At 34.3% G+C, this 24,090-nt stretch overlaps 1 protein-coding gene and 1 long non-coding RNA gene across 2 annotated transcripts; one reads left to right on the top strand and one right to left on the bottom strand.

Annotated features, from left to right (window-relative positions):
• Positions 1-140: 140 nt before the first annotated feature.
• On the bottom strand, positions 141-2,992 carry LOC103962008 (serine/threonine protein phosphatase 2A 57 kDa regulatory subunit B' kappa isoform-like). The gene is made up of 2 exons (XM_009374666.3): positions 1,148-2,992; positions 141-902 (listed from the first exon to the last, which is right to left on the bottom strand). Exons 1-2 carry the CDS (start codon positions 2,327-2,329, stop codon positions 546-548), a joined length of 1,539 nt encoding a protein of 512 aa, XP_009372941.2. The 5' UTR covers positions 2,330-2,992; the 3' UTR covers positions 141-545.
• Positions 2,993-12,835: 9,843 nt separating this feature from the next.
• Positions 12,836-17,936, top strand: LOC125475542. The gene is made up of 3 exons (XR_007256910.1): positions 12,836-13,206; positions 13,438-13,461; positions 17,622-17,936. It is a non-coding gene; the product is annotated as an uncharacterized LOC125475542 (long non-coding RNA).
• Positions 17,937-24,090: the final 6,154 nt, after the last annotated feature.

Below are 24,090 nucleotides of genomic sequence, written 5' to 3'. Positions count from 1 at the left end.
GATTATGATGTGACCACCTTACCTAGTTATCTCTTATTTTTCATATCTTTCATTATATCAGGTAGCTTTATATTTATAGGGACCCATTAAATCAGAAGATCTGAGAACCATAACTGAAAAGTGCCCGCAATAATTTGGCATTGACAAACACATGGATCTATAATTAGTTTTCATAAAAACATAGGTGAACATCAAGAGAACGACTTACATGGATCGGAACGCCACGGTTGGAGCAAACCCGTTACATGTTAGCTGCTCTTGAACATCAAATATTACAGAGGGCTAAAAAGGAATCAGTCAATTAAGCTAGTAGTAGTACAGAAAATTGTGGGGAAGTCCTCCCCCAGAAACACCTTTCTGGGGAAGCAAAAAACAAGGTTACAACAACTGGCTGTCACAGGACCATTACAAAAATACAATCCCAACCCTGAAACTACAGCCATTTTCCATACATTTCCCGTAATCTTGTCACTCCCCACCATCATAAAAAGGGAGGAAATAAGGGAAAACATCGGCTGCGATAGCATCAATTCGAAAGTTAATTTTTAACAGGCGATTGAGGTTGCTATAGGCGTTACCAGAACAGCAGTGTTTCCGGTTACTGGCTGGAGACTAGCTGCATTCTCTAACTGTTCCCATGCTTCCTTTCGCTTCTTGGCTGCCAAGCTTTGCTTTGCTTCTTCCTCCATGAAGTGGGCATGGCTGGAGAGGAATAGCTGCTCATCCATCTCCACAAACATCTTTCGGACATTTAAAGATAAATTAAGAACTGCTTGGTTCCAGTGGTTATGAGAGTTCCTCTCCAAGGCTGGTAAAATGATTGGCAGAATTACTTGACGGTTATGCGCAATTAAGGTGACAATGTTGTCGTTGTTCCAAAAGAACAGGGCCCTTTCAGCTACCTGAAACATTTAAACACAAGTAAATTGTAAATTGTTTTCCGAGGAATGAGCTTAAGACAAGAATATACGCATTCCCTGAGAAACACAAGAAGCAATCATCAAATTCCTCAATGCAAATGTCTGCATTCCTAAAAGTTATCCTAAAACTTCTAGGTCCAAAATCTACTATAATATAAACATAATACAAGTCAAAGCGAAGAATAAATAGAACTCTCTTTAAATGAGACACTAAAATTGAAAATTACCTGGAAGTGGGAACTGTTAATGCAGCATGCTATCTGGCAGAACAAGGGGGCCATGATCTTCTGAAATTCTACCATGTTAACCGATTCCAAAATCTCTTCTAACTCACCCAAGAACATCACCTCTTTCTGACTACTTGTTATCGGCCAATATTTCAACAAACCCTTTATAACAACACTAGCCAACTTTGGCTCCTTCTCTATGAACTGCGTGACGCAATAGGACAACTGTTGGAAGTAAGACCCCAGATTCTTCGGCTTATGCAGAGGAATCAAAACCCTCCACAAGAATACCCTGTGCTCCTCTTTCAAGGGCAACGCAAACCCGCTAATAATACTCCCAAATATCTCCAGCAACTCAGCAACCCCATTATGTCTCTCAGTCTCAAACAAAAAGCGATAGAATATATTGTTGATAGCCTTGCGAATAAATGGCCTATGAACCATGAACTTGCCATAAATCCTATGCAGAATGGTCTTCAAACAATCTCTCTCCCTAGGATCCTCGGAATCAAACAACTCAAGCAACCTCAAAATAAACAAATGGTCTACATACTTCTTTGCAATCTTCGCGTCCAGACACGAAGAAGTCACGAATTTAAGCAGCAATTCATACACAATCTGCAAATGCGGCCAGGCGGGGTCGAACATGGGCTCATCATCATCGTTCTCACCCGCCCCACCATTGGAACGCGACCGGTAATTTGGCGGGAAAACTCTGAACAGATTAATGGCACACATTCTACAGGTTGCTAAAATGGCAGGCTCGCTGAATCTCATCGACCCAGTTGCTACAAAGTCCACAAGTTCGAGCAATGTCTGCCTCTTAACATCTTTCTCTATCGAATTCTTAGTTGGGTCCGTAAAATCAAACGTTACGCAACAAAGGCTCACCTTGCTAACGAAGAGGTTCATCTTCTCCGACGTCGGCACGTCCTTGAACGGCACCAGAGGCTCGATTCCGGCCACCACGCTAGCCGGAAACACCGCAGATGACATGCGTTTCGGGGCATTCGCTTTACCCGGGCCCGAGCTATTTGCACCGTTGGATCGAGGGGTGCCCCCGCCGAGGCCAGACGGCCCAGTCCGGCTCCCGGAGCGGGGCGTGTTCGTCCGCGGCGACTCCGGCCTCTCGTCAGATTTCAAGGCCTTCCGCGGCAGTTTACTGAGGAATTGCTTGAGCATTGTGAAAATTTATCAAAATATCAACAAAGACGGAAGCTTTAGAACAAACCCATAATTTGCCAGCAAAATAATTTATAAATTGCGGAAGAAAAAAACCCTAATTTAGATTTGTGTCATAGATTTGAGCTCAAATTGGAGGAAGACAGAGGCAATTTCTGAAATTTCTTGAGAGAGATGTTTGAAATTGAGGGCATTGGATAAAAATCAGATCTTGGCAATGTGGGTCCCCAGATTCTGATTCCAAAAACCAACACCAGCAAGAGCAACAACAATGGAAAACTCTGAGAGCATTCAAATTACCTTGCACTCACCAATCAAACATGAAACCTCTCAATAAACTTGGAGAGAGAGAGAGAGAGAGAGAGAGAGAGGGGAAGAAATGTACATGTACATGACAAGTGGGGGCAAATTTCAGATTGTTGAAGGTTTGAATCTGAAATTGGAAGAAAGATTTGAACTTTGGAACAAAAGGGTGTATTCTTTTTGTTGGAGAAATTGAAGAATAAGGACAGAGATTCTGAGATGGAAATCTAAGGATTTTTTTTTTTTCTTTTTGTTTTTTGGGTTTGCTTATTTTGTGATTATGGGATGCAGATTGTTGTTTGTGATCTCCATCTGTGGGACTTTACTGTTTTTTGTTTTCTTTTCTCGCTGTAATTTTTTATTTTTTATTTTTTATTTTTTATTTTCTTGTTTGATGGGAGAGAAAATTGTGGCATTTTCTCGGGAAATGCAGGGCGTTCTGTTTGGCGCAGTAAGTTATTAAAGTGAAATCAGGTGTAATTAGTAAAAAGTAAAATTAGTTTTTTTTATTTTTTTAAGAAAAACCCTTAAAAAACTGGTGGGTTAAAAACAGGGGTTTTGGTTTTGGCATGGAGTATGAGGTAGATTGAACACGTAATTTGTGAATGTGTGATTTAGTAGTTTCTTTGTTCTGTTTTTTGGCTGCAGAGGCAGAGAGTGGTGGTGGATTTGTGAATCTCAATGTTTTGGAAAAGAAATTAAATACTGAGACATTTTTTTTGTTCTAATCGATTGAGACATTTAGAAACAGAAATTTTTTGGCGTAAGTCACACTCGAAGTAATGTCCTGTTATATTTTGGTCCGATTATCATATCGTCACAGTGTTATTAATTCAGACATATTTAATACGTGTTTTTACATATTAGAATATATCATATGTTTATAAAATAATATGTCGCAATTTATTATAATTGACCCACTCAAACTATTGTCTGTCTTTAGGTTTATAACGCAAAATGACGATAGAAATATCACTCTAAAAGTTTTCCATTTATAATCAAGTAGAAAAAATTTCGCTTTACTTGATTTATTTATTGAATGAAGGATGTCTAGGTTTCATTGCGAAAATTTTTAACCATAACATAGGAGTTTTATTTATTTATCTATAATAATAATGTCACTTTTACTCTAGTACTGCTATCACGGGAAAAAAAAATATTGTTGTTAATTTATTGAAGAAAAAAAAAAAACAAAGATACAATAAATTTGAGGAGACATGAAGCCTTACCTTAACAAGATGTAGAAGACTATTAGAAAAAAGAAATCAATTAAGACAACTCCTAAAAGAAACATAAATTTTGAAGCCTCGAAATATTATGACAAGTGTCGTAGTTGCACACGGTGGACAAGAATCCCACCAATTAATCTTAAAGTAATAAACACCAAAGCTAAAGAATCTATCACCTAATTTCCTTTGCATAAATGTGAGAAAAACGAATATGCATGAAACAGAGAGATGATGCAACAATTTACCCAATCAACTGATAAACGCCAAAGCACCTGAAAACATCCATTAAAATATGGTCAACAATTCCCCCATAATGATCTAATTCATAACGTTTCAATTATTGGAATACGAAAAATAATAGGCCATATGTTTTTTAATTTTGTATGTGTTAGTGAAATGTAGAAAAAGATCATGAATTTGAGCAAGTTTAATACCGATTCAAGTAATTAAAGATGACATCGAATGTTGTTACAAAACTTTTAAAATATACAGTACATACATATATGATATACGTTAGCGAAGACTCTTTGGGTGCGTTTGTTACACCTTCTTAGGAGGGAATGGCTTGAACTGGCTTAAGTAGGACTATAATCCTACGTTTGGTATGCTTCTGGACTATAACATGTAAGATCCCACATCACCCAGGGGAGTGGATCTCGTAAACCTTATATGTATATTCCCATCTCTACCTAGCACGAGGCCTTTTGGGAGCTCATTGGCTTTAGAGTTCATCGGAACTCCGAAGTTAAGCGAGTTCGCACGAGAGCAATCCCAGGATGGGTGACCCACTGGGAAGATCTCGTGTGAGTTCCTAGAAACAAAACCGTGAGGGCGTGGTCGGGGCCCAAAGCGGACAATATCGTGCTATGCTGGAGTCGAGCCCAGGATGTGGTGAGGGCCCGGGTCGAGATGTGACAATTTGGTATCATAGCCAATCCCAGGCTGGAAGTGTGCCAACAAGGACGTCGAGTCCCTAAAAGGGATGGATTGTAAGATCCCACATTACCCAGGGAAGTGGATCATGTAAGCCTTATATGTATATTCCCATCTCTATCTAGCACGAGGCATTTTGGGAGCTCATTGGCTTCGAAGTTCATCGGAACTCCGAAGTTAAGCGAGTTCACGCGAGAGCAATCCTAGGATGGATGACCCACTAGGAAATACTCATGTGAGTTCCTAGAAACAAAACCGTGAGGGCGTGGTCGGGGCCCAAAACGGACAATATCGTGTTACGGAGGAGTCGAGCCCGGGATATGGTGGGGGCCCAGGTCGAGATGTGACATAATAAATGGGACTCGCTCCGAATAACAATCCCTATGTGCTTCTTAAAGCTCGTTATTTAGTCCGGAGCTTTCGTTTGGTATTAAGCGAGACTAAAATGGAATATGAGGCTGATGCTTGCTACACCTTGACATCCACTCTACATTCTTCTTCTATTATGTCGTCACTATGGCTAGCTCATCGGCGGTGCTTGCTTTTCCATGGCCTAACCTGGGAGAGCTGAAGTGGCTCTACTATAGGCCAAAATCGCGAGTTAATGGAGGACCTGGCAATGCTACCGTCAATGGGCGTCGCTGACAAGAAGTAGATCGAGAGGTTGACGATGAAGGTTGGGGAGATCTGTTCAATTTTGATTATTTGGTTACAGGTTGGGGAAATCTGTTCATTTTTCACGCGATTTGGTTGCTAATAAGATTGAAAGAGAAAATTAATTAGTTTTTAAAAGTTAAGATAACTATAAAATAAGTGAGAAAGATGGTGATATTGTGGAGATAAAAAGGTAAGTGGAGGAGCTTGCCGGAGAAATCGAGAAGGGGAAGACCAGAGTTTGTTGGGAGAATGATTGTAGGAAGAAATTAATTTTGATAGAAAAGAAATTTAATTTAATAAAAATTATATAGTATTTTTTTTATTTGTAGTCCAACACTACACTAAACGCTTCACCAAGTCAATCTAATTTAGTCTAGTCTAATCAATCTGAAACTAGTCCAGTCTAATTTAGTCTGGTGCAACAAACGCACCCTTTTAAGACTATGTTTGGGTGAAAGGCATCTAAGCTCCAAGACATTTAGGCTAATTGAGGGCAAAAAGAATTATGAAACGAAACTTGTAATCTATTCGTTTCTAGCTTGACCTGAATCAATTTAGACTTGAAAGTCCATAACCTAAACATACCCTAAGGGTGTGTTTGTTTACCTTCACTAAACCTTATTAGACTAGACTAGACTAATAATTAGTCCAAGTCCATGTTTGTTAGCAACAAGGACTATGTTTAATGGTATTAACTGGGACTCGCGTCGACTAAAACCTTCGCTAGAAGGTCTTAGCGAGAACCCTCCAGAACGAGCGGACTGCTAGTCCTGCTCTCTCCCTTCTCCTTCGCGCCTTCGCCCCGTCACCCTTTCGCCTTCTTCTTCCTCGTCGCACCTTCACCCTCTCGTCTTCTGCTCCCTTGTGGGTTTCCAGCCACGTACTCTGCGTTCGCCACCAAAAGCCTACTCAAGTGGGCGAATAAGCACTGCGTTCGCCGCCAAAGGCCCCCCTCAACGACCCATTCTCCAACCCCAACAGCCTATTAATTAGGTTTGTGTTAATGGTATTTGATGAATTTATTTCAATTTAGGTTAAATTTTGTTAATTTGGACGAATCTCGTTAATGGGGTTTAATAAATTTATGTTAATTTGGATAAATCTTATTGGATATTAAAATTCCATTATTGTTCTTTTTGTTTTTTTTTTTTTTTTTTTTTGTCTGCAGATTCTTGAAGCAGTAGAGAAAAATGGGAGTTTCAATTTTTTTGGAATCATCGGTTTTGGCATTGGAAGTCTGAGGGGTTTCTTGTTGGGTTTCTATGTTTTCGTCATTTCAGAGCATGAGGAAGTGAGGGTAAATCTTTTATTATCTTTCAGTGGAAATTATCCCTCTGTTTTTTGTTGTTGCTCATGGTGTTTGCTCAATCGATTGGGTATTTTTGTGTTTAGAGATTTTGGATTAAGCAATTGCTTGAACTTGACAGTCTTGCATGTAATTGATTGCATTCAGTATCACCTACATCTTATGAACCGCTGATTTTGCAGGGACACGGTTCTGCAGCTCTGTGAGAGGTACAATTGCTTGTGTATGATTCTTAGAATTGATGCTCTGTATGTAATTTAGAATCTTAGAATTGATTTAAATTTGAATGATGTAGGTAGATGTGAAGTGGGTTAATTTAATGGTTGAATTGGTGGCGGTGGTGGGTGCAGGTAGGGGTGGACATGGTGGCAGAGCTGGTTGGAGTTACATTGGGTTCAAAGGGAAGGAATGTGGTGCTGCAAAATAAGTATGGACCTCCAAGATTGTCAATGACGGTGAAACTCTCCTCAAATAGGTAATTGGTTCCACATTTGAATTAGCCAATTGCTGTTTTAGTATTTTAGAATCTTCGAATTGATTTAAATTTGAATACCGACATAAATTGAGTTGTCCTTGGTGGCATTAGTTTAACTTTAGTGTTAATAAACAACACTCAAAATGTTATCTACCAAATTATCGTTCATTGCTCATGTGTTCTAGTTGGCATTTGTATCTAGAAGTCTGCATGAGCATCTCTTTATGGTTCCCCTTGTATTGCACACTGACTGCCCACAAAAGTTTGATCTTCCAGCTCCATTTGTATTGCACACTGCGGGACCATAGACAATTGTTGCATTCTATTTATGATGATGCAATCTGTGCATTTGGAGCGATGTAATCTGTGCATTTGGAAGGCTTGGCTGCATGTATAGTAGTGACAAATACAACATTAAACTAGACCTTGTATCTGTGGCAAAGACTCTTCTTCTGAATATATGCCAATCAGCATTCTTGTGAGCCCAGAAATTTCAGGTGTCATATCCTCTCAGAGCAGCAAGCTTGGTTCTTTTTCTCATGGGATTACATATTCTGGACACCCCGTAGCCTGTGCGGTTGCAATTGAAACACTCAAGATCTACATAATTAGTTGAAGGGCATTGAAGAATATGTGAATGAACTCAAGTTTAAGCACAAGCAGTTGCAAGTTGTATATGTATTGATAGCTCATGATGGTGAAAAAAATATGTAGACTTTCATGTAAAAGCAAAATCCTTTCCCCGTTTTGTTTGTGAGATGAATGATATTTTCAATAAAGTATCTTCTATCTCTTTAAAAAAAATGTTTTTTAGACAAGAAAGTGGAAGTTTTCATAATTAAATATAAAAAATAAAAAATAAAAATTTAGTCCTGGCTAGTCCGGTACTGCACCAAACGCTTCATAATTTTAGTACTGCTTAGTCCAAGCCAAGCCAATCCAGCTTAGTCTCTGAAGTTAGTCTAGTCCAAGATAGTCCGGTGCAACAAACGCACCCTAAAAGTTATAAGGATGGATTGACCACTCAGATTTTTAAAATGAATTCCAACTCACAAGAGATTGAGGTCAAGTTAGTAAGGAATAGATCACAAAATGTCAGATTGATAAGATCAAAAATGCACTTTATGAGCATTACAAAGTCATGAGAAAGATTTGCAAATAGGAAAAAAGTCATTTGAAAATTTCTCATATATGCCTTTGTATTGATTATTTAGTCCATTTTAATTCCCTTTGTAATCTATTTCTTCTTTACTTGTTGCAATCCTTGAGTCCTTCACACAAACACAGTCTTAATCTTTTTCACTAATGCATGCAAATAAATTTTAATTGTGGTATTAGCATATACCACCCCTTTATTATATATCCTGAAACAATTTTAATTTCTAAGAAAAATGTACAAAGAACTTGATTAGTTGTTAGCAAAGCCAGGAAGTAATGTGAGTAAACAAAAAGATAATGTGTTCCCTCTATAGAAAACTTACTTATTCCCCCCCCCCCAACTTACGATTAATGAATAGTTACCATCCGAATATCATAATTAGAACTGTTCATTCTCTTCATCATCATCTAAAGATTATACATGAAAAAAATTATTCAATTTGGAGTTCTTTTAGCCATTTATATGCATAAAAAATTTGACGGTTCATCATGAAGATGCTACTTTTTACCAAAAACGTTGATTGGTTTGACATGTATGGATGTATAACTAAAAGGTCTCCAAATTGTATAATAAAGAGAATGAATAGTTTTGATTATGATGTTCGAACGGTAAAGATTCGTTAATCATAATGAAGGGACAAGTAGGTTCCTCTATTGGGGAAACACAAGTTTTAAAGGGGAAACACAAGCATTGTCCAAAAATGAAAAAAAAAAACTTTGACTAACGTAGGTGAGTTATGCAACATAAAGCAAGAAAGCAAGAAGGTAGATTGGGCTTCGGTTACCTATATGCTTTTAACCTTGAGAGATTTTTCATGTGCCAAGAACATGAGCTAGTCCACCATAATTTAAGCGTCATTCCACTCTTATTATGACATGTGGTGCCCCAAACTCGTGTTTTGAATCAGAGGTGGCTTTCGTTGAGAGTGAAAGATGCAATCACATCATGGCCCAAATTTGAAGGGCCCCCCAAAAACTTTTGCCATAAAATCTTTTATGTTTATTGAAATACTGCTTTTATTATCATTTTAAGATCTCATTATGCACTCTTTATAAGTGTAAACTTTTTTCTCTCTAAATATAAAATTTTTGGAGTGCACAATTGTTGGAAATGTGCCCTAAAGCCAATCATAAGATGATTACTTTATAAACATTTCATGTTTTAACTAATCTAGTTTGATGTAGGGGAAAGATTATTTTTAAAGCCGTCTCATTAAATGTTATCCACTTAAACGATAAGTCACATAAATATGTAATTAAGAGAATGTGATATAAAGAAGTTAGATTCATGAGACCTTTCTCTTTAATTAATACATATATCCTAAATGTTCCTGATCATAAGATTGTCAATTGGGCATTGACGATCCGGAGAGATCAATAATAATTAATACACATATCGTAAATGTTCCTGATCATGAGATCTTTCTCTTTAATTAATACATATATTATGTCTTCTCTCACAAGATAGTAACTGGTCTCAAGTCATTAGTGTGGATGACACGAAGATAAGTATGGAAGTGCTAAATAGAGAGTGAGTCCGCTGAATGTGAACAACAAGGAGTTCTCATACTTATGTCATATGAGAACTCATGGTTAGGATAATGCAAAGTAGTCCTTTGAGCTAAGACATCATAGTTGTTTTGTGGTTAGGTCCTTAGTATTTGACTTTGTTAAAGGCATTCCATTTGAGGGTGTCCACAATATAGTTGGGTTAAATCATGTGAGCATGTGAATGTACAACAAGGGATCTCTAACCTTAAAATAAGGATCTTTGGTCAGAGTATGAATGAGATTTAGGAAGTCGTTCCAATCACATTCAAGGTAATCATATAGATAAGCCATAACAAAAATTTATGCTCAAAATTAATCCCAAATGACATGAAATAGCCTACAAAATTTGAGAATTACGTTTTTAATAGCAAGCGAATAATATTATGACCGTTTTGTAGTTACATCTAGGTCATTGGTCAAGTAGTCCATAATTAGATTTTGATTAAGCACACACATATGCTTTTTAATTTGCGAGCAAAAAATGAGGGTCCAAGGTTAAACTTTAGATGGTCTGAGGATCAATTTCTGTGTGAGCAATCATTGCAAGGATGTGCTCAATGCACTATGTTGAGGCCTAAAAAATGTTCATACAAATTTATTAGAATTCAACCCATCATTATGGATCATGAATGGCCATGATAATCATGCCATCATTTGGTCAATGAACTTCTGGCTCACGACAATATTAGCGTACCTTATTTGTATGATTGGGCAATACAACTCATTAGAGAAAGTATGAGCATCTCAAATAAAAACAATATTGATTAACTACCATGCCCTGGACCTGGGGTCAGCAGAAAAATAACCACGTGCTCGATGCGCGAGTAAAAGTAAAAATAAAACGAAAAACAAAAAACAAACTTCTCGTATAAAAATAACTCCAAAACCTTTACAAGGTGTACCCATCACTATTCTTGTACATAACCTGCAAGGTCTAAAATGTATAGAGTGAGCGAAACCACAGCTCAGTAGGGACATAAGTCTTATCAAGGATAATTGTCAAGGCTAAACCGAGTGTCATGCAACAAGTAGTCAATTATAACACGTTATTAAACATAAATTATATTCCATGAATGCAGCTTAACTTCAATTTACCCAACTTGTTAATCTATATAATAAAACACGTGGAACTGCATGTCCCATACCAGTCATTTTACCACAATAGCGGTGGTCTGAAAACTCTATTATAAATTGACACCCAACTCAATCATCCCAAGTACCCCTTTTGTTGGTTATCTTGTTCTTCTCTCGGTCGCCAAAGTCCCCACTACTTTGTACCACTCCTATAAGTTCACTTTTGCCACATTTGCTAGTCCCTACGAGAGTTGAACTCAACCACACAAAAGATAGTTCCATTTCCATATTCCAATCTCAAATATTCCAACAAAGTCCATCTACTCCAATATGCAATGACATATGCATGTAATCAACATTATAACGATATCCACATTCTCGAAAATAACAATAATGTGTCAAAGTTCCAATGTAAATAATTATATCAATTATACATATATAAAGTATAACACATATTTCACAAAGCTTTAACAAGATAAATATCCCAATAATGATAAGTTCCCAAAGAAACCCCTACCTTGAATCGAAGCCTAAAACCTTGTATTCCAACCAAGTTCCAAGCTCTACGAAGTTGATCACAACCAACTCGATATATAATTTCCACTCTCTTTTCTTACCTAATCTCTCTCTCTCTCTCTCTCTCTACACACACACACACACACACACACACACATTCATACATGTTATATATACACCAACTTCTACGTACTTCATGCATTGCATGCTACCCTATTTCTAAAAATAATGGAGCAATGCTCCTATTTATAGGGATAGGAGGCAGCTACTCAAAGGCTCTAATTCGTCCAATCAGAAGGAGACCAATATATAGGAACAATGTACGTCTTTGCTAAGTGGCGCTGCATGTAGAACCAATATAAGCATGGCTGCAATCACACCTCCTGCTAAAGTTTAAAACTCCATGCAATGTAGTTTTGACAGTTTCAAACTCTATATTTGAATTTCTCCAAAACAAGCCACGCCTAACTAATAGCCTCCAATACTCAACCTTGTAGGGTACTCACAAGGCATATCTACTGAAGATATCTTGGACGTGATAAGAATTAAAAAAAGTCAGTTACAATGAAAAAGGGATATGCCTTGTAGGTTATTTAGTCCAATTTGGATTCGCCATGCAAGTAAGAAAATGGGCCTACAAATCGGTTAAGCTTAGGATAGTAGGTAATGTCTAACTAAAATGTCTAACTAAATTAAAAGCCTATTAATACTGATGTGTCGAACCAAAAGATGAAACAATCTAAAATAAGTTCTCCTGTGGCTCCTTCAAGCTGAAAAAAAAAAAATCAAAAAATACGGGTTCTCACATTAACAAATTCATAATAATATACGCATTGAAATAAATAAATTTGAAATTAACATAATAAAAAAATGCTAACAAATAAGTAACCTAAATAAAATGAAAGGACAAACTATTATGAGATAGCTCAACCAATAATGTCTTGCTAAGTCAAAAAAATTGGGAGATGAAACTCAACCACTAAGAATGGAATCAAATGATTTTTCATTGAGAAGAATAAGTTTGAAATCTCCAATTGGGTTAGATCTACCAAGTACACAATTAATCATGGGAGAAATGCCAATTTTTTTCAACCATTTGTCCCTTGTTTATAATCAATACATGCTAAAAATACACCAAATGTTTTGTGTATGATAGAGTCATGCTCGATGCCTAATTGTAATAGCATAAGTACATGTCACGCCCCGATCCCCAAATAAGGACTATTCACAAGTTAGGGTGTGAGCCATATTTTAACTATAGAAATCCTATATACTAAAACTCAACCGAGGTGGGCACTGTGGATGACCAGTGCATGGACGTTTTTGTCCCTCGCTTCTTCCTCCGGTTGTTCTTCTCGTTGGTCTTTGGGGTGCAAAAATCACAGTTTTGTCCATGTTAGACGCGTGTTGATCATCGACTGCTCAACCTTTTTCTACTTTTGTTCTCTCCTTTTTTTCCTTGCTCTTTCATTTTTCTTCGTTCCTTTCTCGACTTCTCCCGCTCTCCCCTATCGTTTTCTGCCATCTTTGAACCATTGGTGCCTTTTCTTTTGCTGATCTTTGTGTTTGCTAGTGTGAAGTCACTTTGTTGGGGGAAAATTTGTCAACTGGTAGCTTATTTGGGTTGGTGGGTTGGGTTCCACGGATCTTGAACTTGCAGAAGCAAATTATCTTGGTGAGTTCTTTGCTTTTTTTAGTGCAGGAGTTTGATTTTCTTTTCTGTGATTTTCAATTCTGCCAATGGGTTTCCTATTTAGATATGTGCTTTCAAAATTTGGGGGTTTTGTTGTTATCCTTAGTTTTTGGGTATGGGATTTCGATTTTGTTTAGTCTGGATTTTTTCTGTGGTTTTGTTCTTCATTTTGTTGGAAACTAATATTTGGCGATGTCGTGCTTTTGTGTGTAGGTTTGGAAGCTGCGTATGTTAAAGGTGAGTGTTTTTGCGTTCTCCCTTTTGGGGTTTTGCACATTTTTTATTTTTGTGTGTTGTAAGTCTTGATTGAGCACTATAAGATGTGATTGATAATAATTTTTTTTTTTTTTTTTTCTGAAATCCCAATTGAATCTAAGTGACAAGCTTTACACACTTACCTTGAATTTATATACAGAGAATAGAGTTTTATAATGGGAATCCATTATATATTTTTCTCAGGCTATTGTTCTTTTTGATAGGAAGAGCTTGGTGAATAATGGTTTCGTGTTTGTTTTCAGAATTGAGATATGTGTGTATTCGTGTTTTTGTTTATGTTTTCTACCTTTTAAGAGATTTCGAGGTTTTGATCGTGTTGTTTTTAGGTTTTTTTGCGTTGGTGTTTTCGGCTAAGTTGTTTGTGTTTATTTTGCATTTATCAAAATTAAACTAGGGGAAATTGGTCTTTGTGTTCTCCAAAATCTTTAGAGAAATTTTGTGGATTTCTTTTGATCTATGTAGCAATTCTTTATGTTACTTTTCGTGGATCTTATATGCTTGGATGGTGTTTAACTAATAGGCAATTTACTATGATGTAGACTGAGAGAAAAGTGAAGCATATGAATCAGCTAGAAAGCATTTCAAACCCAAGCAAGCGCCCTTTCAAGATAGATCACTTTATTACAGGTATAAAAGATGTTATTGATTGTTTTTCTTTGTTTTTTAATTGGAATCAAATCCTGGTTAATGATATTCAATTAATGGAGAATGTGACTTGATTACCATTGAAATTTGATTGAAAATTTTTGTGATGATTCAGACTCAACAAAGTGTGATGCATCAATTTTATAGTTTTAATTTTAAAGGCTAAAGAAGAACATGTTAAAATCTCTGTATTGGTTTGTTAATTACCTAGAGTGATCAACTGATTTTATAGTTTTGTTTTTATTTACTGAAGAAGGATGTATTAAATCTCTATGTTGCTTTGTTAATTAGCAAACTAAGACCTGTGTGTTTAGATCTATTAGAATCTTTGTATTGCTTTGTTAATTAGCAAACTAACATTTGCATATTTGGGATTTCAAAATGAATTCCTTGACATGTGCTGATGAAAGTGATGAAGGGTTTTAACTTGTGATGGCATGCTTATACTAAGAAAGAACCTTTGTCAACGTTAGTGTAACTGTTTTGGTTTTATGAGTGTGTATATCAAGCTTTTGAGATATGGTGTTGTTCTGGTCTCACTTAGATTTTCAATCGTATTTTCCTGTGTTGGTTTCGTGGATATCGTTTCGATTGTGCAATGTTATATGGTTTGATTTTTGCTTTTAATTCTTTAACTTAATGACTGTTTAGATCATTACAAATATTTGTTGTTGAGCTGTTTTTTGAGATGAAAAATTAAATTGATATAAGTTTTGTTACCTTTTGGTTTATCAATGCATTTGGTCAAATTTTTGTTAGTTTTGATACTTCAAGTTTTCAGATGCTTTCCATGTAAGTAAGACACCTAGCATAATAAAGATCCAATTAGATTGAACATAAGGGTATTTGATTTTTTATATTTCTTATGTTAGCATATATTATTCAGATAAAAAAGTGAGATGAAAAAGGTATAGCAATATTACCTTAGCTGTGTTATTATTTTCTTCGTATAAAAAAACATGGATTTAGCTCTTTGTTATCTATTCTGTTTAGCATTTTTTTTTTAAATAGGAAATTTTATATATTCGTCTTAGATAAAGATTTTGTGAGAAAGTACTAATTTTTGACAAATTTTTTTTGCTATTTGGTGATGAGTGGAATTTGAACTAGGTCAAACTTATCTTCTTTCTTGCTCTAACTTTTGAACGTAACATCATGTATTTTCTTATGGGATCCAAGTTTTTATGATGCACTTTGTAAAAAACTTATGTTGAATGAGGTGCTGAGATTTTTTAAAGGTCATGCAGGTTTTGTAAGTGTGAAGTGTTTCAGATGCAGTGCTGTTTATTTGAATTCTTAAAAGTGTTATTTATTTAAGTATCCCTTTTGCTGAGCACGGTGTTCATTTTGGGTGATAGGTTTGATGACAGTGAGATGTAATTCATATTTGTTTGTGTAATTTGATTTTAAAAATTTATATAACTAAGCTAGGTGGTTATTTTAAGAATGAACTTGTAGGTTTTCTTTTGCTTTTCTATGTTGTGAAAATCGTGTGTGGAGTTGTGTTTAGTTTTTTTTTTTTTTTTTTTTTTTTTTTTTTTTTTTTTGGTGTCTTAACATAATGTGTCTTTTATTGGTAATGAGGTTGGTAATGATGTTGTTGTATTTGTTTGTAAGAAACTGATTTTAAAACATGTGAACTGCTATAGATATGGTGTTGTTGTGAGTTATTGCCTGAGTGAGTAATGAATGGTATCAATGTTGGCAAAATGAGAAAAAAGAAACTCAGAAGAAATGATGTGTTTCAACGCAATGATCACCTTATTTGTACAAAAAAAAGTGATTGGTGTTATTATGGTTTTTAGGAGATATAATATTTGTATGTTTATATTTTATAAATTGCATTTTAGATCATAAAAATAGCTAGAAATATATTTGTGTCAAAAGGAAAGAAAAGTATATATGCACCTATTTACAAGTAGCATGGATCAACTGTTTTAGTTGTGTATTTATGTACTTCTATCGAGTTTTTTCTCCATTAAATGATGATCAAACTTTTATTTCGTTTTTCAAGTGTTTTCCACATTAAACATCAGCTGGGGATTTGGCTTTACTAATGTTTGCAAACTATAGGTTTCATACTAAATTAACTCTGAAGATTGGTGTTATCATTGTCTGACGTATTTACTTTTCAATTTCTGCTAATTTTTATCTTATGTAACTCCAAATTGCGGCTGCATTTGTTTCTTTGAATTTGTTCATCTTCCTATTGTAACAAACTGCATTTAAATGGTAAATCCTCTGGTTGATAAGCCAAGTTCACCTTTTTTTTTTTTTTTTTTTTTTTAAACAAATCAGTCTTTTCTTTCGTATTTGTTTTCAAATTTGTTTTATGGTGATTCTTAAGTTTGTAAAATTTATGTTCACTTTTAGTAGGTTAAATGGAAACCTTGAAGGTCCCCCTATGCTGAGTTATGTCCCTACACTAAAGTAGACAAAATAAAGATTCGTGTGTGTAGGGTCTGGAAATCAAGCATTCCTGGAACTATTAAAAAATACGTGACATTACACTGTATTGTAGTTGATGAAACAGTCAGTGATCATTGTCTTATCATTTTAATTAGGAATTTTAACAGTACTCGTTATGTCATTGGTTTTCTTTTCGTTTATTAATTTGTTTATTTGTATTTATGTTTTTATAATTTTCTTTTTTGTTTCATTTTTATGCATGTATAAAGTGCTTTATAAATCTTCCTTCTGATGGTTTACATATTTTCAATGTCACATCCCGGCTCGGCGGGGCCACTTCCTTGGCCCGACTCCATCGTATCACGATATTATTCGCTTTGGGCCCAACCACACCCTCACGGTTTTGTTTTTGGGAACTCACACAAGAACTTCCCGATAGATCACCCATCCTGGGAATACTCTCGCGCGCTACTCGCTTAACTTCGGAGTTCCAATGGAACCCGAAGCCAGTGAGCTCCCAAAAGGGCTCATGCTAGGTAGAGATAGAAATATACATATAAGGATCACTTCCATGGGCGATGTAGGATGTCACAATCCACCCCCTTTACAGGCCCGACGTCTTCGTTTGCGCACCACGACCAAGGTTAGGCTTTGATACCAAATTGTCACATCCCGGTCCGAACGGGACCACTTTCCGAGCCCGACTTCACCGTAGCACGATATTGTTCACTTTGGGCCCCCAGCACACCCTCAGGGTATTGTTTCTGGAAACTCACACGAGAACTTCCCGATGGGTCACCCATCCTGGGAATGTTCTCGCGCTACTCGCTTAACTTCGGAGTTCCAACGGAACTCGAAACCAGTGAGCTCCCAAAAGGTCTCGTGCTAAGTAGAGATGGGAATTTACATATAAGGATATTTCCCCTGGACGATGTGGGATGTCACATTCAATGAATCTATTTACTGATTGTGCCGATTTAATCTCCATGTATCAAAATATAATGTTTTTTTTATCCTTTTTTTTTTGTTGATTACCTTCTTAATTCTGCTTTTTTTTTTCTTTTCAGATGTGATTAATTGTGAAGAACAATGAGGTTGAAGCTTCTGCATTAGACATTGATTATGAAGTCGTTGCCTCAAAGATTCAAATTGGTGATTGCTACGAAGTCATGAATTTTCAAACGATCAAGATCAGAGGGCAGTATAAAGCCTGCCACATAATACCTAGCTTATATTCACTTCTAAAACAGTGTTTAGAATTCTATCTGCTGTTTTTCCACCCATTCCGTGACATCGATTTTTCCTGCTAGATTTTAACATGATTTATTCGTGTCTGAATAGATATGATATTCTTACAAGTAATATTAAAACATATATATCTATTTGTCTACGTGTGCATCAACTAAAAACATTTCCATTCTTTTTTTTTTTAATGAAATAAATTTTGACATAGTCTTTGTGTTAACTTTTTAAATTATAAGATGTAATTGGCCATCTGACTGTGGTCCAACACTTGGAACCAAAACAAATTAATCAAAGAATAGCCTAGAAGTTTGATATGCACATTGAGAATATCAGGTTATTCTTTTGTCTCAATACTGCAGTTCTAAATTATTAACAACATTTCATTTGTTAGGGTGGGAAAAAAAATTTAATCTTTGTTTTTTATTTGTTTTCTGTACAGAAAAGAAAAGTCGTCTACTACGTTGTGGGAAGATGTTGTAAAAGCTTTTTCTTCTTTATCGTTGCCTATTATCGTTGTATTCAAAAGTTTAAAAGTCAAGCTTTATCTAGGTAGCTGATTTAACTGAAACCCACTTTTTCTATTTTTATTTTATTATCTTCTTACATTAGTTGCCATACACTATGCTAGCATTTTATCATTATGTAATTTTAGTGTATTACATTCCTATCCTTTATGACAAAGCGTTTGTTTTGTTTCTTATATGTTGGTTTAGTTTTTAGCCATTCATGTTCAAATTATTTTCCCACACTCTTAACCTATTGATTATAAGTTTTCTCGCACTTTTAAACATCTATTGTCAAATTGAATATATTTACTCATCTCTAATATTTTACTCGTGTTTGTTTTATATTTGTTATTATTTTTGGGATCTACAGACAATGTCGTCTTGAACAGTACTGGTTTCGCACTTTTTTTTTCATTGACCCAAACATCCCAGAGGTTAGCTCATACAAATCAATGTGAGTGGACATCTATAATTGTGCTTCCTATTTATACCTACAAAGAAATCATTTTTCAAAATTGGTTACTATCTTTTTAAACTTACAGGTTCTTGGCCTGTACAAGTACTGCCCCTTTTTTCAAGACAAATGAATGAGGCTGAAGTTTTGTGTACTACAAGAAAAGTAACAATAGATGAGTTGGCCTTTTTAGATCCTGATCTGTATAAGGTATAAAAAATAATTTATTTGCTGGTATCTTTTTTTTAACAGCAAGCATTTACGTTGTTACATATTTAACAAAAACTAAGTTTGTTCTTGCTTTTTTTGCTGGATATGTGTGACAAAACATTTTACAAAATGACATCAATCAAATGTTTTGACACACTTTATAATTGGTGGTATAGTTCTTGCTCTAATTGTGTCAAGCAAATGCAAAAAGATCCAACAACTGGACAACTCATTTGTCAGAAACACCTCAACCATATACCAACACCTTGGTAATGTTTAATATACAAGTTTATTGTTTTCCCACATTTTTTTGTTTTTTGTTTTTTATTATTATTTAATTTTTTGCATTTTTGGCATTGCGTTGTTCTTTTACAAATAAAAAATTGCTTCAGATATGTAACCTCTATTGTTTCAAATTTATTATTTTGGTTGTGACCCAGTTATAAAACTTGAAAAACTGATGCAATTCGATTTTTAAATGTAGGTATAAAGTTAATTTAATTCTTGAAGACAACACTAATGAAATCAGTGCTTTGATAATTGGCAAGTCTGGAGAAAAACTGTTTGGTATGCCTTGCAAAAAGTTAGTCTTGAACCAGAGATTGGTTGACCACCAACATCAGTTGCCAAATGAGTTTTTGAGACTGATTGGTCAAAAGAAGATATTTCACTTGCGATTTGGAATTAGAAGGAACACTTTCAACTCAAGCAATGTGCTAATTTATAATGTCTCTAGCAATGCAACTATCAAACCAATAACCCCGCAAATGCTACCAAGAGAAAGCATAGTATCATCCACTACGGTATCATCTTCGACCTCACCACCTGAAACAAGCGATCAATCACATAAACAAAAGAGGGAATATGTGAGGAGAGCCCTTTTTACTGGCAGTGAACAGAGGTTTGCATTCGACTTCCATACTATCATCAAATCTAATGCTTTCGTTTTGCTTCTTTGTCTCAAAAAATTTATATCTTCTACTGACCTTGCTTTGTTTGAAATATATTTGTGAAACATTTTTTTTTTAAAGAAAAATTTTCCAAATGAACAATACAATCAATTATACTTAGGCAATATTTTCTCTTTTTTGTCCAATCAAATGTACTATTTGGTATACACATTTAAAATAGTGAAGCAGAAGAAATTTCTGAAATTTACCTAAGATAATTTGATAAAATTCCTATCAAATCACTGGAAACAAAAATCGCCTCCAGCTCCTACAAAAACAAATACCATTCTTTCAAAAAATGACTAAGTAAGTATGTTTTCATTTTCGTCAACTTTTTGCTTCAAATCTGCCTCAATGTGACTCTAATCACTTTTTAAATGCTTTTCATTCTTTTTATGTTTGTACAACTTGGGTTGTCAATGTTAACACTCATGAAACTGTTGCACCAACACTTTTCCCGCTCTGGTGAAGGATATTTTGCATCTTTTGTTACCATATCTTCAATAACATCCAACATGTTTAGTAGTTTCATCTCTTTCTCCTCAAAACTAGACCTCCATATACCAACATTTGTTAATTTTTTGTTTACAGAAGCTGGTTTAGTTTTTAGGGCACATGGAACTGTTAAGCTAGCATATATAGCTGTTATATTTTTTGTATCACCATGTGAAAGTATCTACTCTTTTTTTTATTTTTATTTATTTTTTATTTTTTATGTAAATATGATGGTGTTGATCCAAACATAGTTCTAATTGTTGTAATGCAATTGAAAACTTTCATGTTTGTCCCTAATTTCACAAAATTGAACCTTTTCTCTGTAAAACTTTTCCAATTTATTTGTTATCAATATTGTTGCTATTTTCCAAAACCATTTTTCAAGTCTTTCATACACAATTTGATCATGTTTTAAAACTCATAGCAACGCGCATGTACTTATAGCTAGTAAGTTCTATAACCAAGACATGGTGGAAAAATTAAAATAAAATTATTTGGAACTGATTATACAATACATTGTATAACAAATTTTACACAATAAAAGCTTAAGTTTACCATATATAATTTATCAAATATGCAGCGGAATAAAATTAGTGCACAATTACTTCATAACCAAAAATACAAACAAATTAATTGAAATGAGTAAACCTTACAAATACATAAAATACATGCAAATGAGATTCATGAATGTACTCACTCTCAATTTGCATATATTTTATGTACTTTCAAAGTTTACTCATGTCAATTAATTTGTTTGTACTTTTGGTAAAGAAAGTGTGCACTAGTTTTATTCTGTTGCGTATTCGATAAATTATATGTTGTAAACACAAACTTTTATTATGTAAAATTTGTTATACGATGTGTTGTATAATCAGTTTCAAATAATTTTATTTTAATTTTTTCACCATGTCTTGGTTATAGAACTTATTTACATAGCTAAGATATGATTCACACCATACCTCGTGAATAGTCCTTATTCGCGGGTCAGGGCGTGACAGTACATCTACCAAAAAATTTTGTTTGGTTTTGTTATGCAATGAAAACTCAGGGAACTTTAGACCCTCAATCATTTAGAATCAACAAACGCGGAATTCCAATTCAATCGACTAATTTATCATCTACGATGTACAAATTCATTCCTAGAAAGAAAGGGACAAATAATTTATTATGAGTGTCGATAATAAAAATAAAAAAATAAAAAAAACCTCATATTATGGTGTATCCATTAGTCTGACACATTCATACAACCATTTGGTTATGGGTGTAATGAGTTTCAGGCTTTAAGTTGTATCAATATGAGCTTTTAAATTCATATTATATGGGGTTGTAGGCCTCGCACAGATCATTGGATGACAACCAAAGGTCAATAGGTTGAAGTCACATTCTTGTTATAGGATGAGAGTTAAAGGGTACTGCGGGTCCTCATCTTTTACATGAATGTCTATCATCACTTCATGGAAATTAAACCAACAAACTTTGAGTTCTTTTATTGTTATTAAAATAAAGGACATGAAATGCCACTTATCATGTGCTCATAGTTAAAGTAGTTTAATGAAATTTATACAATGGACCAATATTTCCATTAGAGAAGGTACAAACCTGTTAAGCAATTGGTATGTCAATAGGTATACAAATTAACTTATTAAAATGATGATCAAAGTACTTGCAAACTGATAAATAATCGAACGATAATAGAGAAGGTCACTTATGTCTGAGTAGACTTATTCATTGTCTTTACATATAATAAAATAATTACTTCCGGATATTGGTATTTGAAATTGCATATTCAAAGGATGATAAACTCATACACAATAATAATCGAAATTAAACCGAAATAAAATTTTAGTTTCACATATATAATTTGGATATGTGAAAACTCAAGAGAAGAAAAGGAATTCAAGAGCATGTTGAAGTCTAATGCTTAAGTGCAAGAAACTCTAAACCACATGATAACTCTAGTTCAAAAGGAAAATAATAGAGATAAATATTTCAATGAATGATTGATGACTCTTGCTTGGAATTGTATGTATCAATATCATACCATGATTGATAACACATGTTGCAATTCATGGACAGATTTATCATATTGCAACCTAATATCGTGTGGAATAAAAAAAATATGGAGGCTTTCATCCATAAAAGAGAACGAATAATAGTATGAGTGCATTCCACATCACACATTTGGTAGTTTACAAATGAATTATCACACCATTCAGATTGTGTATATCGTCGTGGTACATGATCCTCTCTTAACATAGAACAATATATATATATATATATATATATATATATATATATAGGAAACTTTAGATGCGGTCCCTAGCTATAAATATTTTTTGACTGAAACCTAGTAGGTTTTCAATTTTTAATCAAAGTTCCTGAAATTAATGTGATAATTTATTTCTAATTAATGTGATAATTTATTTTTATGCATGTTACTATATTTTATAGTTGTTTATATTAATGAAATTTTAAATAAAAAGCCATAATTTGTGGGGAAAATATTAAAATATAAATTATAGTATTGGGTGTGCATATATATATATAAAAACATGGGTACATTTTTCAAAATCACAAAAAAAAAAAAGAAGAAGAAGATATTAGGCTTAATAACATTAGTAAATTTCTTCGATTAAACGATGCATTCTCAAATCAAAGAACAAAAAAGGTACCCATATAAGTTTAAAAATGGATTAGAAAAAAAAAATTGAATAGATTTTATTGAAAGAAATGGTACATTTTACATATTATAAATTGGTATATTTAAGAATGATTACATTTTAAGATTTAAAATTTGAGAAAATTACATGAATGGGTACATATAAGATTAAAAAATTGAAAACATTTTTAAAAAAAAAAAGCTAATGGGTACAAACTTATTCTAATTTTTTATTTATTTTGGAAATGTTTTGAATTGAAAATTAGTTCGGAGTTTAATAAAGGTGTGAGTATTATAATTCTAAATCAATTATTAATTTTTATTTTAAAAAAGTTATGTAACTGACATGTAAATTCATTATTACATTAATGCTAATGACTTGAATCAAAATCTGAAAACTAATAAGGTTTTAGTCAATAAACATTAGTAACTAGAGACCGGATACTAATTTTTCTAAAATATATAGACATTCGTGCTAATGTTGGAAATAAAATAGAGAGTAGGACGGTATTCAAAATAGAGAAGAAATCAAAGTGTGTTTACTTCTTATTAGAGTGCCTATTTATGAGCTTAAGATTTACATAGAAAAGGTCTCAACTATTTACGTACTACATATAGATTCAGAATATGAAGAGAACATAATAAATATTATTCATAACAGAATTAAAATTTTTAGTATAATTTTGTGTAAAATGGTTGTTTCTTATGTTATTTTCATGAAATGTGCTATCTACGCACCTTTTTTTTCACTTCTCACATACGCTTTTAATTTTCGAATCGAATGAATTGAAAAAGAATACACAACAGAAATTAACAATGAATGTGTGCGAAATAAAAATAGAAGGGTTTGGATATTACACTTCTATTTTCATATGTCCAATGGTCACAATGGCCCATGAGCAAGGACGTTATCCAAAGTGGGCCATGGATCCAGGTGGCGGGTGTCACACGTGTCAACTGACCCTTTTTTTCTACAGAACCGCTCTTCGACGCTCCAAATCGATACGATATTATATA

This window comes from the organism of the source record quoted next, unplaced genomic scaffold, assembly GCF_019419815.1.
Source record: "Pyrus x bretschneideri cultivar Hongxiangsu unplaced genomic scaffold, Pyrus_bretschneideri_v1 Contig15, whole genome shotgun sequence".
Taxonomy (NCBI): domain Eukaryota; kingdom Viridiplantae; phylum Streptophyta; class Magnoliopsida; order Rosales; family Rosaceae; genus Pyrus; species Pyrus x bretschneideri.
The sequence above is the reverse complement of the archived record's forward strand: the minus strand, read 5'-3'. Positions and strand labels throughout refer to the sequence as shown.